This window comes from Plutella xylostella, chromosome 16 (assembly GCF_932276165.1).
Source record: "Plutella xylostella chromosome 16, ilPluXylo3.1, whole genome shotgun sequence".
Lineage (NCBI taxonomy): Eukaryota > Metazoa > Arthropoda > Insecta > Lepidoptera > Plutellidae > Plutella > Plutella xylostella.
Window position 1 is genome coordinate 5501516 of NC_063996.1, and position 15888 is coordinate 5517403.

The following is a 15888-nucleotide window of genomic DNA, read 5'->3' on the forward strand; positions in this document are numbered from 1 at the left end:
TGTTTTTTTTATTTTACTTTCTCGGTTGGCCTGAGCCACTGAGGCTGGCAGGCTGAAGGAAAAATGAAAATTGCCAGCCATACCTATACTAAAACGAAGTAAGTACTACTAAGTAAGTACTTTTTTTAAAATAGCCTACTTGTTTTCCCACTGCTGGGCAAAGGCCTCCTCTTTTATCTTCCACACCTTTCCACACCACAAATTTTGGTTTGGTATTTATTTTAGTGATTCTAAAGTTAGTTCCATAGTGAAAACGAGCCTGTAAACGAGAAAAATACCTAGATTTGGACCCTGTAGCTGTATCGTACATACCGTACATAATATGATAAAAAGTCCACAAAACGTGTTAGTGCTTCCCAATATTACCCTACAACCAAACTAGGTTCACCTCTTTATACCTTATATTAGTACAGATAAAATATCACATAAGTACCAATTAATAAGTAAGCGAGCCACTAGGTTTATCCATGCTGTGCATTTGTACTCAAGTCACGTGATAGGTCGCGAGCCGTATCGCCGTTTTCGAATTAATATATTTTTATTCATTTAATACTTTATTGCACAAATATAACATAAGTGTATTATGTTAACTTGGGATAGAATCTAAACGTGTAGATTTCCTCATGATCTTTTCAATGATTGGTTTAAATCTAAATATTCGTATTACCTGAAGTCTGTTTTTTATCTCAGATACTAAATTGACAGATTCTGAACGGTTCATCAACAGTCGATTGTCCCGCCAATAGAAGGTCACATAATCGCGGGACAATCGACTGTTAATGAACCGTTTAGAATCTGTAAATTTAGAATCTGGGATTAAAAAACAGGCTTTATCTCCTATCGCGTCGATCCAAGATTTTTCAGCGAACTTTACGGGCGCCAACGGCAACAAATAATATACAAAGCATATTCAACTTTATTCTAATTGCAACAAACCTCAAAGTAATCTGAATGAATCGCTCAGCTGATTTGTTAACACGTGAAAGCACACGTTTGCTTTGGTAAAACAGTTCTTGAAACACTTACTATAGAGTTAAATTTTCTTTAAGTAATGGTGAACCTTGAATGCTTGAGACTGTCGCTACATTGGACCCTACAACGAATGACCTAGAAACGTCTATAATGAAATGATTTGTCGGTAAATTTGATATTTTGCTCATGTAATGACTGTTGTCTATATGTATGTAAATCATGTCCAAGTATCAAATATTCATGTGGAGTAAGTTACGTGTTATAAGTTTTGAGCTTAATTTTTGTTTAGTTTTAAAATACACTCGCAAGCTACGTAATAGTTTCGGAGATATTAGATAGCACTAAATTACTTCTAAACGGGAATAGCTGGCGATTGCTTGCGCATTGGAAAATTTTCACGTAGTGACCAAATCATACATACGAGTGCATTTTATACAACGAAAATGAAAATAATTAAAATGAAAAAATTCGAAGTCATGTATTTGAAGCATTGAGAAAGGAATAAAGAGAGGACATGGCATATCCACGAAAAAAATGCGCCTACCTAAACTTTGGTTTCAATTAAAATGGCGGCTTTTTTCTTGAAAAATGTTAACAAACAAATTGTTTGACAGCTGAAGTACCTTGTGTTTGGATGTCAATCAACATGGCGACCGGTCGCAATGTTGTAATTTTAGGCAAAGACAAAACTATTGTTGTCCTTTTTTACGTAGGATAACACCAATAAGTTAAAAAGAGACGACGATATATTTTTAAGTACCGATTTTTATGCCAGGTCCTCTCTTTATTCCTTTGTCATTGATTTGAAGCGCTAAATTACATGACACATCAGTGCAACGATAACGATGGAACAAACAAATGTCACTTTTGGGACTGACAAATTTGCCTTACATTTTGACTGTAACATGTATTTTGACGATACTGTTCTTTTTCCATATGTTTATGTAGATTCGAAAATAGTATCGAATCCTGTGATCGCTACACAGAAGTGGTTCACGTATTTATGATTACTTTAAGTTACCTATCACATAGTAACACAACTCTTCATTAAACGTATTATGTCGCAAGCAAATGTATGCAGACGCCTATTCTTCAAATAAGGCGAGTCGACCTGCATTTTTGCAGGGAAAGGCGCCTCTATATGCAACCATCGTTGTGGCACAATGTTCATTGCCTACCCTTTACTATGCCATTCGTTTGGCGATAGAATTGGTGGGGAAATGGGTTCGGATCATGAAATTATTAATGAAAAGTTAACTGGTAGATAATGCTATTAGCCGGTTCATCACTTTTAGAGTTAAAATGCCAGACACTCACACAGATATACCTATCATCAATCTCTTAGTACAACTTAAAAATCAAGAAACCAAATATACTTATTATCACTCTCTTAGTCGGTACAACTCAAAAATCAAGAAACCTGTAGTTTTTACGATAAACGGGCATAATATCAACCATTCTAGAACTTGGATTTACTTACTTATACGTCAATTATGTTTATTTGAGTTGCACCCTTAAGTTACTACGGGTGCATTATGTAAATAGATTCCAGACTAAATGTTTGATGTGTCTGACGAAAATAACAAACAAGCTAGTTGGTGGCCTGAGCAACACACCGCAACATTGAATTACCGAGGCATGACTCAACACCACTTCCCATACAAATATATTGAATAATCGTGCACATTTATCACGATTGGGCCTGTTGCATCGCTAGTTAATAATAATAATAATTAAAGCCTTTATTCAATAACTGAATTTAAACATGCATTCCATTACGTCTGATACAAAATTTTAAATATTTAAAACAAAAATAATTAATACTTATTAATACAATTAATTCATACTTATTATTACAATTAATTCATACTTATTAAATAATTAATTAATCATGCATCAACATTACAATAATGATATGGTAATAATAATATTCTATTAAGTAAATAATTATTCAATATTCATGGAAAATAAATAGTAATGTAAAAGTTCATGCATTCAGTCCGTCCCTTGGACGTAGGCCTCCTCCAACCGTTTCCACGCCTCTCTGTCTCTAGCCGTTCTCATCCACAGGGGACCGGCTACCTTTTTTATGTCGTCATCCCATCTTTGGTAAGGTCTTCCTTTTTTCATGTTGGGATTGAGGATGATACATCACATAGAAATGAAAGAAATAAGAAAAATTACAGAAGTTGATGATGTAACAACTAAAATTAAGACCCAAAAATGGAGATGGACTGGACACATGATAAGAGGTAATCAGGAAAAGTGGACACAAATGGTAACAGTTTGGTACCCTAGAGACCTTGCATCGCTAGTTACATACAAACTAATCTGTGACAAGGGATAATTCCTCATGCTTCTTGTAGGTACGAAATGTACTTTTATTTTCGAGTCTATACATACAATGTAAATAGTTTCATATAGCATGTTTAATTGAGCTTGCAGTAGAAAAATAAACAAATGCACAAATTGAGAACCTCCTACTCTTGCTCGAAGTCGGTTAAAAAAATAGTAGCCTTGAGCTAGACAGAAATGAGGAAGAGGTCTCCGCTCGTTGAGACTGCCGTGTTTTTGTTCAGGTATAGGCATTGTTTTAGCTACATTCTATAATGTTATGCAAATATAGGTAACATATTAATTGAAAATGCAGCTAAAAATAAAGGAGTTATAATATGAGAAGAATAAGTACTGCATAATGTACTCGTACTGAAATATTCAAATATCAATATTCTTATAACTGACAGTTTACAGAAGGCTTGCAAAGCATCATTCCAATATTGTAATAAGTACACGAATTTGGACTTTCTGTCTGACAATAGTCAGTAATAGTAATAGTAATATATTTATTGCAACTATGTAAGTTTTACATTGGTCTTAACATTATGTACACATGGTCCTTAACATAGTGCCCTGTAGGGCATAGCAAGTCTAGGTAATAATATTCTAAGTAATACAAAAAACAATTTTTAAGGTATTTGCTTACATAATAATAAAGAAATAAAATCTACATTATATTTTAACATTCATATATCAGTATAACCTAGAGTTAGTATATTTTCCACTGCCATTGGGGGTTAGTGTTCAAGGAATGAACCCAGGACTCTCGACCCCTCGTCGCTATAGTTAATGTACCAAACGCAGCACAGTTCGGTCTCCAATTAGTGTATTTCTGTTATTTAAGTTAGATTTAAGTTTTGTTTTATGGTGTTCAAATAAAGATTATTGTTAATCTTTAACAATTAGTTAGGATCCACTTCCGTTTTCAGGACCTTGTACTTTTACTGTTCCTAGTACCTTCCTAGGTACTTGTTTTCATTTTTATTTTTTGTGTAGTTTTTATTATTTAATTTTCATTCTGTTTGTATTTGGTGTGTGTGTGCAATGCACTGAATAAACGTTTTTTTTCTTTCTTTCTTTCTTCCTATTATTAGAATAGCATACAAATACAATAGCTTGGTTACAGTGGACAGAATAAACGTCTGAAAGCGCACGCGCACGCAATCATGCGCTGAAATTGCGCATAATATTGGTGACCTAAATATTAAGTAACAGACAAAACGATAGCGTTACAAAATTGTGATTTTTATGCCATCGGTACTTATTTTGTGAATAGCAAGACAACCAAATGTTAGGCTGTAGGCCAAGGAATCACAAATCTCTGTGCTCGGCTTTGCTCGTCATTTTGATGACACGTCTGCTACGTTTCTAAGTTCTTATATATGTATATCCCATTTCACGGGGAAAGACAAGTGTTACAAAAAAAACTACCCTAATTCGAACGTAATAAGGGTTCTGTCAGATGTTTTTTCCCGTGGATTGGGGTATAGGTAGGTACCACAGACCTGTATTTGAGTAGACAACGCAAGTGCATGTACTTCGCGTGTAAAAAGGGAGTGAAATTATCTTCCTTTAGCGCAGTGTCATTAGGGACGTTCCTAAACTAAATCGTTCAAGTGACGTGACTGACGTGACAGTAGGTATAAAAATAATGGCATGCTTGGTTTCTATACAAGGAATGAGACAAGCGTTGTCTATTCAAATACAGGTCTGTGGTAGGTACGATAATTTAGTAACGATATTTTAATACGAACTATATGGAGTGTCAGTGCAAAAGAAACGTATCGACAAATGACACCCCACTTCTACCACTGAGGTCTTATGTTGAATTAGTTCGGTTAGGCCCGGGTCTCCTATTTAGGCCGTAGTTCGCGTCCAGCGTCACGCCGTAGGCCGCGTCACGATGCTCACTATAGAAATGTACTGATGCGGTCTCCCTCACACGCCGACGTTGGCGCGTAGACGTAGTGAGCATCGTGACGCGGCCTACGGCGACACGCTGGACGCGATCTACGGCGCGTAATAGGAGACCCCGGCCTTAGAAGATTTGTGACTTTATTCATTGGTTGTCATTAGGTACGTTGAACTTAAAATGGTTTTCCCGACTCTATCTAAACATTTGTAGGTAGTTTTCAATGTTATTTTATACGAGACTTTACGCTTACTGTGGAGGAAAGAAATTGATATTTATTTACAATTTACTTTAAACACTTATTCATGCCTAAGATACTTAATGATAGAAAGTCGAGTAAAAATTCATTAAACGACCAACACAAAAACAGCTCTGAAGTTTACTCTTTCCGAAATGCACCGAAAGGTCCATTAATTATTAAATGGAATGAATATAATGAGTGTTATTGTGTCAAGCAATCTTGCGCAGTGGGCTGAGAAAGTGTGCACAAATTGTGATTTAAATGTTTGTTGTCAACCGCACATATTTTCAGGCTAGTGTCGTGCAAACGCGTGGTTAACAATAACAGACCTAATGACCAATATTTTAATCCAATTAAAAGTAGTACGCTTAGTTTGACACAAATTATCTACCAATTAGAAGAACACGCAAATTTCACTGTGAAGAAACTTTATCGATTGATTGACTGCACTACAATTACCTATAGATACTTACTCATTGAAAGCGTAGGTTGGTACTTAACAACTTTTGTTTTAATTATTGGTTAGGGTAATTGACATGCTAGATGCTTCTTGATGCGTTGACGTACACTTGGCTCCAATATCCATTACACCATTGACCGCTACTATACATAGATGTCAGTATGTGGTAGGCACTTTAATAGTATGCAAAAATAAACATTCTTTCTCAGAGGCATAAGACGCGGTCGTTGGGTGTAGCGTGTACACTGTACAGTAAAGTTTCTGGGGATTTATGGAATGTTATGAAACTAAAATATGGAATATAGACAGTCATAATCATAACACTCTTTCGGCTGCCAAAGGTTTTTGATAAGTGTCTGACTTCTTGACAAACATACACCAAATTGCTCCTAAACGGAAAATTATGTAAATTTAACAGTGCATCAGAACAGAACAGAATATTACCTACGTTAAATTTAGATCGACTTTAAATTAAAGATTTAAAATTGGGGCAGTTTAGTATCGGCAAATTGTTAATGAAACTTTTTCGTTGCTGGCAACAGTATTATCTAGCCGCCTGTACCTCTTTAGAGTCCGTTAACACTGTACCTACTATGTGTGCAGTGACCACCGCTGGCCACTAGTATTGATTAACTACTTTTACCTTTTGTTCTGTTCTGTACATCACTTTCTTTCTTTCGCCACACCACGTCGCCGGTAGGTGCCTCTCTATCGAAGACCGCTGTGCGAAAGTGGCAAAATATTTACTTTGGATCATAGCTATCGGCTTCTTACATTAGATGGTTAAACAAAGATAAAGCACCTAGGTACTTATGAACATATTGGGTTATGAAAATACTTAGGTAACGGAAATATTTTCAAGTTTATAGTTAATATTTAATTAGTTAGTACCTATTAAAATATAATAATCGCATTAGGTTTCGTAAACCATATGTTTTATATAAACCAAGATACGTTGCATTGGTACATTGTAATTGCAACCTCATTTTGCTTATCAAAGCAAAATCGTTCAATATTTCAGTAATTTTGCATAGTATGCTCCACATAAAAGCAGCGCATGTACAACCTAAATAACTGCTGTTTTTTTAGAAATCTTGCCACTGTTTGACAAACCATAATCTGGATACATTAACAAGAATGCAAATAAACGATTTCACCGCATTTTACCAGAAAAAGTGTACCTAAATGATTTAGATAGCGGTTTTCCACCACAGCGGCAGCGTCTACGAATGAGGAAATTATTGGCGGCATGTTACAAAACGAGGCCTGTGGTATCTGGAGTCTCGTAAAATCGATTACTTTCTTACATGTTCCGTGCTAACGGACGCCATGTTATCTTGCATCTTATGCAACGTGTTACGAGTCTACACGAGGCCTACATGTATGTTGACGAGTGTGTTGATGTGTCACTTCTTTTGATTTCAAAATACCACTGTTGTATGATATCCGGAAAAGATCAGGGTTCGATTTCCGGGTCAGCAGTAGGTACGGCCGTTTTATGTTAAGAGTGCAATGCATATAGGGTACACATCTAGAATCTAGATGTGCAGGTTTCCTCACCATATTTTCCATCACCGTAACAGCGATGGTGTACATTGTAGGTACCTAAATTCCAAAGAACTCATTTGTACATGCCAGCGCCGGGAATCGAACTCTCTTCGAATCTCGGGCGTGAGAATCGGGCGCTAACCCGACCGAGCTAACCCCGCTCCCTTACCCGATTGAGCTCTACCACCGCTCCTTACCACTTACTTATGAACTAATTATATTCTTCTACTGGAAGAAGTTACTAGCTCTTATTAATAAGGCCGCCATTTGTACCGTCTACATCGAGTAGTACTTTTGATAATTTATGTGTCAAAAGAATTATCTATCTATAAATATGTATTACCTACCTACTGTTTATTTCCTGTAAACCCGTGTTAAATGATTATCACTATGACTTAAAGACTAACCCCTCCCGTCTCCACATTCCAGGTGGAGTCAGGCCGCGAGGAGCTGAAGAAGGAGCGGGAGATCATGCAGCTGGTGGCGGGTCTCCAGCTCGGGCCGGACGAGCTCCAGCGGCGCGAGGGGCCGCCACACATGATGCGCGCCAAGTACGCTCCCAGGTGAATGTTGCCGTGGTGGAGGGTTCAGTAGGTGTAGCAGCTGATCAGGTGGCGGGGGCGCGAAGGGCCGCCACACGTCGTCGTCGTTGATTGTCTTCTGCGCCCGTCAGAGCGCAGGTTTCGGGCCTGTGAGGAATTCCTTTTTGCCCGGGTTTCAGCTCCAGGGGCTTCCAGCGCCTGGGTCCGGGGGGCCCCCTGTTCAGTCAGGCGGCGTCTGGTTAGAGGTCTTCGTCTCAGTGAGCCACCGCATCGACTGGTTGCCGACGGCAGCAGCTCACGATGAATCAGCCGCCACACATGATGCGCGCTAAGTACGCTCCCAGGTCAATGTTGCCGCATTGAAAGAACGCACTGAAACAGACCAATAAAGACAAAAAAAGAAACAACAACGAATTAAAGAGAATAATTCATTATACAGAACAAAAAAAACAAAGGTTCCTGTCCAGAGTGACCAAACGGCACCAGTTCAGCATATAAATGCTGCGCTGATGCCACTGGTGCTGGCAGCAATGGTGGAGGGTTCAGTAGGTGCCGTAGCTGATCATGTAGCTCGTTTATCAGGGCCTTTCTACAATATACACACTACACTACGTATATGGCGCGGACCAATAAACCAACCCTCGAATAAATAGACCGTATTGTAAATTTACAAGGTTAAAATTGACGAATAAATGATCGTTTAGGTACTATTGCTTACACATAACTGTATGATTAACGTGATGAAATCCTATAATTTACTACTTGCACTTAAAATCTTTGTCACCTCTATGCCTAAACATCGACGCTTTCCTATCCCCTATCTATACTTATTTTAACAAGCCAGTATAGTTTATTTCTTTAAAATTTGTATCTAAATATTATTCTTTTACACTCCTCTATTTAAGAGTACCTAACTTGCGCTGACAAATTCTAGCCCGTTTTTTTGTGTCAAAATTAAATAAACTTATGTTGTAATTTTTCTTTAATTTCAGATAACACCACGCCACGGGAACTCTCAGCCTTCCCCTGAAGGAGACTGGAGCCGGGGGGCTACTCTTGCTACGCTGAACATGAAGTTTCGGGGAGTTGTCATGCAAACAAGCAGCGCTTCGAAAAATCGTCTATGTAGAGGTAGAGTGACCCTACAGGATGCTCTCAAGAGTTACGAAATATTGCAAGATTTTGCACTTGTCATACTGCCGAATATAGTAAATCACACTGTAAATTACAAACTACATTTTATGAGAATCGAAAATAACCTTGGGTCTTTTACTATTAACAGAGAACTTCAAAAGATATTGAATTATTCGAAAGATAGTCAAAAACTAGGATTGCGTGTTTTGCCCCTTTTACAAATCTTGTATGCACATTGCACACCTTTGAAAGTTGTGAACAGTGTAATGATAAGTAAACAGGATGGTACGGTCAGGTGCAAAGAAACCTGACCCCCCTATCATACTAACAATGCTTCTGAGGGGGGTCAGGTTTATCTGCCCCTTACTGTGTACCTATTGTGTGACTTTATTGTTCGGTATTATGACTTTTATTAAGATTAGTTATATCTACGTTTGTACAGAACAATATCATAGGATATAAGTAATTATGAATTAATTACGCCATGTATGTCGCATGATGTAGGAATTGATGTAATCTCCATTTATATTGTTGTATATTCACATAATAACAAATTACCTACTTAGGAATTGTATATTTTTTACATGTACCTACCTATTTACTTGTATCAAAAACTTAAGGTTTTAAAAAAGAAATTGTTAGTATCAAACCTCTATCAATATTTCAAAACCATAGGCTATGTTGTTTTACTTAGGTTTTACTTAGGTAGTTACATTTTATGCTATAGATCAAAGTAAAACTTATTATCAACTTAAGTTCATTTTCCACTGCACACAAATAATACTGAACAAAGAGCAATTTAATAGTTTAAATGAAAAATTATCATTACTCTGAATGTTAATGTGAGATTGTGCGTCGTAATGGTTCAGAAATACGTCATTCAGTACCTAAGGAAGTAAATAGTTTCGATACACATTAATCAAATTATCCGTGTACCGAGTGTGAGTTTTGTGTAAACACATAAACTACAGTTCTGTACATACACCAAATCACAGAAATCCAATAAAAAAAAACTTCAAAACTACCTATAAAAGTAATCTGGCGTACAATTTTATTCAGATGTTGTGGCGTCTGAATGTTTGTATTAGACAGTAACTGCCACCATTATTATTTTTTTCATTCATCAAGAAACATTTTTCGAACTATATAAAAAAAGTTAAATTAAGTCCTATATGATGTAAATATATTATTTTTATCGTAGGATAGGTACTATTTAAAATAATGGGCAAGAATGTAGTCAGTAGTTAAATTGTATTTTAAATGTGCCTTAATAAGTAACAAATAGGAAAAGTTAATAGGCTTAACTTTTTTTGTCAACAAGTTGTACTATACCCATTTGAAAAGATTTTTAAAATGTATACTGTTAATTGGTATTTACTACAAGATTTTGATAAAAAAATAAAGAGAAAATTTATTAGTAACTACCTAAACAGCCACACATTTATACGTTGTCAAAAAAATATCGTATTATGTAGACAGTACCACTTGTTATCAAAAGAAAAAGTCTCTAGGTATTAGGTAAATAAATACAATTGTACAAAAATACTAGAATGGTTAGTCAAAGAAGGAAATATTACATATAGGTATTATACATACGAGTGGAGTTTTTCTATAAAATATGGAATAGTTTGTATAAGGTTTATATGGAGATAAGTTCGTTGATAAAAATGCATTTGTTATACTGTACCACACAACGAAACTTAGATAGGTATATATTTTTTATAATCTGAAGTATAAATAAAAACTTATAGTAAAAGTTTCTATGACAATAAATCTAACTATTTTTGGATTTTTATGGTCACCGAGTGCCATCTTTCCTTTTATAAAAAAATATTGATGAACAGTTTTTCAACTATGATGGAAACTATAAATTGTGTACGTATTACTTATAATTTTATTATTAATTTAATTAGGTATGGCTAGACAACGATGTATCCAATTCTTATTGTCATATTTTTTAAATAAATATAGGCCGTAATATAGCATTAATTTGTTTTATTTACTTTAGCACCGTCACAGTAAATTTTCATAGTTCTGAAATTTCATGAAAGTTACCCATACTCACTAAGAACATCAACTATAACATTTAGCAACCAACGCAAGAGAATAGATAGGGTACAATATAAATATAATATTATATTTTTTAGCAAAGACGCAACGCTTCAAGTGAAATCTTATCTGAGTTGGTATGTCTGTGCGAAGCTGAATGGACAACATTTCAAAAAACTAAAGCTGCTATAAATCGAAAACCATTTAGAGATTTAGCTCTAAATGCCACAAAAAATTGTTGTCTTTGTATTTTTTGGATGTATCATTTTAGACAAAATCATTAAATAGTAAAAAAGTGCTGATGACGTCATGCATCAGGTGCGATGCATTTTGATGATCAAAGCCTATAAATATAAAAACAAAGTATCTGTCACTTTCATTTTTGATTGACGTTGACGTTTTATCGTGACGTTATTGTTTATTTGGGTCATTTTCATAAATTCTGTTCTTCACTTTCTGACTATTTTTTTAATTTATGATATAAAATGGTTAGTACGTATTAAGAGATGACCTCTATATAATATGTCCCAGAGCATTCCACGGCCTACACAGCTGAAAAAATGCTTCTGAAAAATTCTTCTGCATATTTTTTTTTACATGATAAGTACTTTGTATCATTAGAAATATTAATGTCATTTGAAAATGACCCATTTGTTGGTTGGCATGTAAACTAAGTTTAAATGTCATTTGTCAGTGTCATTTATGTTTTTTTCGAGACTAAGGCAAAAAACAAAAATATAAATTGAGCCTTATATGTGACGTCACTTCCGACGGTTTTAAAATAATTAACTTTAAAGTTAAAAATAACATGCAAAAATTAATGTAGGTATATACCTACTAAATAAAACAATACGGGTCCTCTAATTTTTTATAAACTTTCCGAATAGCTAATAAAAATATTGGGTAAAGAAAATGAAATGTTGTCCATTGTAGAGCCGGAACAGACCCTGTATTTTCTAACTCCGAGTGGGATCGTTTGTTATGAAATGGATGGAGGATGATAGAGGACATTATTACCGGAAATTAAAATACTACAGCATATACCGTGTTAAAGTAAAAGGTTCAGCGACCGCTACGGTATATTTTTTTACATAATTTAATGATTATTACAGCGCCATCTACATACTTTTTTCCGTACTTCTAAAGTTGTTATCGGCCTTAGAACGAAACTTTAATTTTGAATGATTGAAGCAAACTACATTCATGTTCTATAGTGTCGCTCAAATTAGTATAGATGGCATACTATAAAGTTACATTTCATTTTACTAAAGCATTAGGAACACAATGATGTAGAATGGTTGTTAGGAACACAGAATTAAATTGAAGCAATGTCAAACTTTTTTTATTCAGATTTAAAGCAGCACTCATATTGTCGAATAATTTAAGGTTTTGACAGCAGTAAAATTAGAATTTGTGCCTTCAGGATGGATATCAATAATTATATAAATCTAGTAATAGTGATTATTGTATCTTTATGAGACATTTCTGCCTAAATTGGGTATGGTCGTTGTCGCTACATAATAAGTTTTATTTTTTATGGTTTAATTCATCTATTGAAGAGATATTACGATAAATTGGTTAAGGTCCGGTAATAAATCTTTATGCTCTTTGATTTCTAATCGATTTACAACGAAAATAATATGTACAACATGTAGAGCGGGAAATCATACAATATGCAGGGTGTTAAATATAATTATTGGGGCAGCAAGGTCAGCTCTTTTAATGACTAATTTTACTAATTCTAACACTGGTTTCCTGTAGCTGCAACGGTTAGAATACCTACCCTTGCGGTATTTATCTTGTCTACCTTGTATACCTATACCTATAGTATGTAAGAGTTCGTATCTAGATATTCTCGATTAAGAAATTACTAAAAAATTCCAAAATTTTCATATTAGCGTTAAAATAACAAAATACAAAACTTACATTTATTGGGCACCGCGTTGAACTCTTTTGTATGCAAGGAATGCTTCGGAAATAGATATATTTTTACTATTGGTTAATTTTATACATATTGTATGTATGATGTAAGTAGTTGTATTATTATATGTTCATTTTGTTCATCTCAAGAACAGGTTGGTATAGGGTAAAATACCCAGTAACTGACCATGTGCCAGTAACTGACCACCTTCCTCTTCAACTCCAATAAATAAGAAATATAGCCAAGCAGGGCCATCTAGTGAACATCCAGTCTATTTTGTGGTTCATTGGGAGCATTACTGATACAAAAGATTTTGCCAGCCGCCAACAGATGGATAGTGAGCGATCGAAAAAGTTCAGTTGGCGCGCGAACCGAGTAAATTGCAGTTGTGACTAACGTATTTATTTGTTAAGGTAAGTGAATTTTTTGATCGTAAAATTTACCATGAAAAAAATTGAAATCATTGAAAGAAAAAATTATACCATATAGATTTAATTATAAAGATTACGTTTTTGATAAGATTCAGCTTGTTATTTCCCGTTTGATTGTTTTTAATGGGGTGGACAGTTACTGGACGACAAAACAGCGATTTTCCAATAACTGACCACCTATGTCGGTTATTGGGATTTTTGGTTGAAGCTGAATTTAGGCAAAATAAGAACGTAATATTAAAGCTCATATGTGCCATTTTCTTGTGTCAAAATATGAGCATTCTATCTTCACTCCTTCCATTTACTGACATAGGTGGTCAGTTATTGGGTAAATTGGTGGTCAGTTACTGGTATTATTATATATGATATAATTTTACAGCTTTCAGCGAGATGAAGAAGCGCCAAGATAGCAAAAAAAGTATAGAAAAGGCAATTCCACTTGTCTGAGACAAACTAGGATCAACAAGACATTCCAAAATAATTCAGGGTGACATGCAAGCACCTTTTAAAATATAGAGAATTCAAACACAAAGTCCAAGTTTGTTCCAGATTCGGTATTAGCTGATGAGGAAGATAAAAACGCTATTGGAGCATACTATCAGCCTAGGATATGTGGATTCTCCAGGATAAAGACAGATGTCACCATTTTTCCTTAAAGATAATCCTTGGAGCAGTCCCTTCAAGAGTGCAAGACCAGGAGACAAATGGCTTTCACCATCTCACTCTATGAAAAGATACTCAAATGCTATGTTCAGAACAGCTGAAGGCGTACCTAACCAATGCCAGCGCTTGTGAACCAGATGAAATTGGTTCCCCGAGCACAAAAGCACTTGGCGAACAAGACCTAAATGACGCTATTAATGACCCAACCCGAATATACGTTACCGACGAAACGCGCCTCCACATTTTTCCAAAGACAAGCAAAGCCACTTCAGCAAAATAGGAAAAAGAAAGCATCACTACAATGCTAGCACCCTCAGCCGGTGCACCAACACGCCCTTCAATGGCATTATGAACGGCCAGTGGATTTCAAACAGAACGGTAAAATTGGCACACAAGGAATGGGGCATTCTTCTATAAGTTGTTACCACGACCAACACCCCAGCCATTTGGAACCGATACCACAACTATCCGGAATCCACTGGCAACGCTATACTATCATTGGCAGACACATTAGTCCAGCAGCGGAAAATGCAGAAAGTACAGCGATGTTCTGCTTTAGTGACGCCTCTTCAACGAGACAAAGATTCCCTGTCCCCCTTGCAGAAATGACTACTCCTGTCTTTGGCCAAATACTTACCTACGAAAGCACGTTTCAACAGCATCCTAAATATTCCAGTTGAATCCTCAACAAAGTCATTGAAATCCCGTTCGTCAAGGCATCCTGAAAAACTAACCCCCAATATCTGATTCGGTCATAATTACAATGGCTAGCCTCAATGACTCTTTTAGCCGCACTGAAAGTCTCTGGGTGGGGTTTCAGCAATAATGAAAACCATCTGTCTCTGGTCCTATATCCTTGAAAGGACCGGCGGGGAAAGGGCCTACTTTTCCGGCGGGGAATTTATTTTTTTCCCAGGCCGACAATACAAACCGCCACGATTCCTCCTCCTCATCAGTTGATACCGAATATGGAAAAGACCGGCTTTAGCGCTTGGATTCGCTACTTTATATTTAAGAAAATGCTCGTTTCTGGCACCATGAATGCTTCATGGGTCTGTCCCACTGATCCTGGCTTGTTCCGGACAAACAAAATCGCCCTTTCTGTGACTTATCTGAAGGTACTACATTGGGGCCACTTAATCTCCCTGAAAGCAGTAAATTTAAAATGCGTGTTCACTATGTGCATGTGTGTTTATTCCTTTGTTTTTAGTATTTAAAAAAAATGCATAAACTTGTGTTTTTAATAAATAAATGGTTGATTTTTAGGATAAGATATCATTTAAATTATGCATTAATCTGATTAATTAATTTAATGCACTTTTCAGTTAAGAAACCTTGAGCAAAAGTGATGTGTCACACATTAAAAGAGACCAGAGGATCGGTACTATTACATGAAGTAATAAAATAAATAAATAATAATAAGATTTAATCATAATTCCATTTTTAAACCATTTTAAATTGGTGGTCAGTTACTGGCATCGAGTGTGGTCAGTTACTAGATTTTAGTGGTCAGTTACTGGGAAAATCACTACTTTTTGTTTGCAAAAATATATAAAAAAATATATAAAAAAACTTCTACATGTTTGCTATTTACTCAGGAATGTAGCTCTGTTATTCTAGTTTATAAAACAAAAATCGGATTTAATAAGCGATAAAAATTGAGCCCGCTACAGATAAA

The 15888-nt window shown here is 35.7% G+C and overlaps 1 protein-coding gene across 4 annotated transcripts in view; it reads left to right on the forward strand.

Annotated features, from left to right (window-relative positions):
- The window catches only part of LOC119693828, a 37451-nt gene extending 26322 nt beyond the window's left edge, over nucleotides 1-11129 (forward strand). The window contains exons 2-4 of one of the 4 annotated variants that reach the window (XR_007267161.1): nucleotides 7900-8033; nucleotides 9005-9441; nucleotides 9497-11129. Coding sequence is in view for 3 of the 4 variants with exons in the window: in XM_038118506.2 (XP_037974434.1) it covers nucleotides 7900-8033; nucleotides 9005-9008 (138 nt within the window). In the remaining variant the exon portion in view is untranslated. Of the gene's footprint in view, nucleotides 1-7899; nucleotides 8038-9004 lie in introns of those variants that run through there. The other 3 variants (XM_038118507.2, XM_038118506.2, XM_048626263.1) reach the window with 3 other exon arrangements.
- The last annotated feature ends 4759 nt before the right edge of the window (nucleotides 11130-15888 follow it).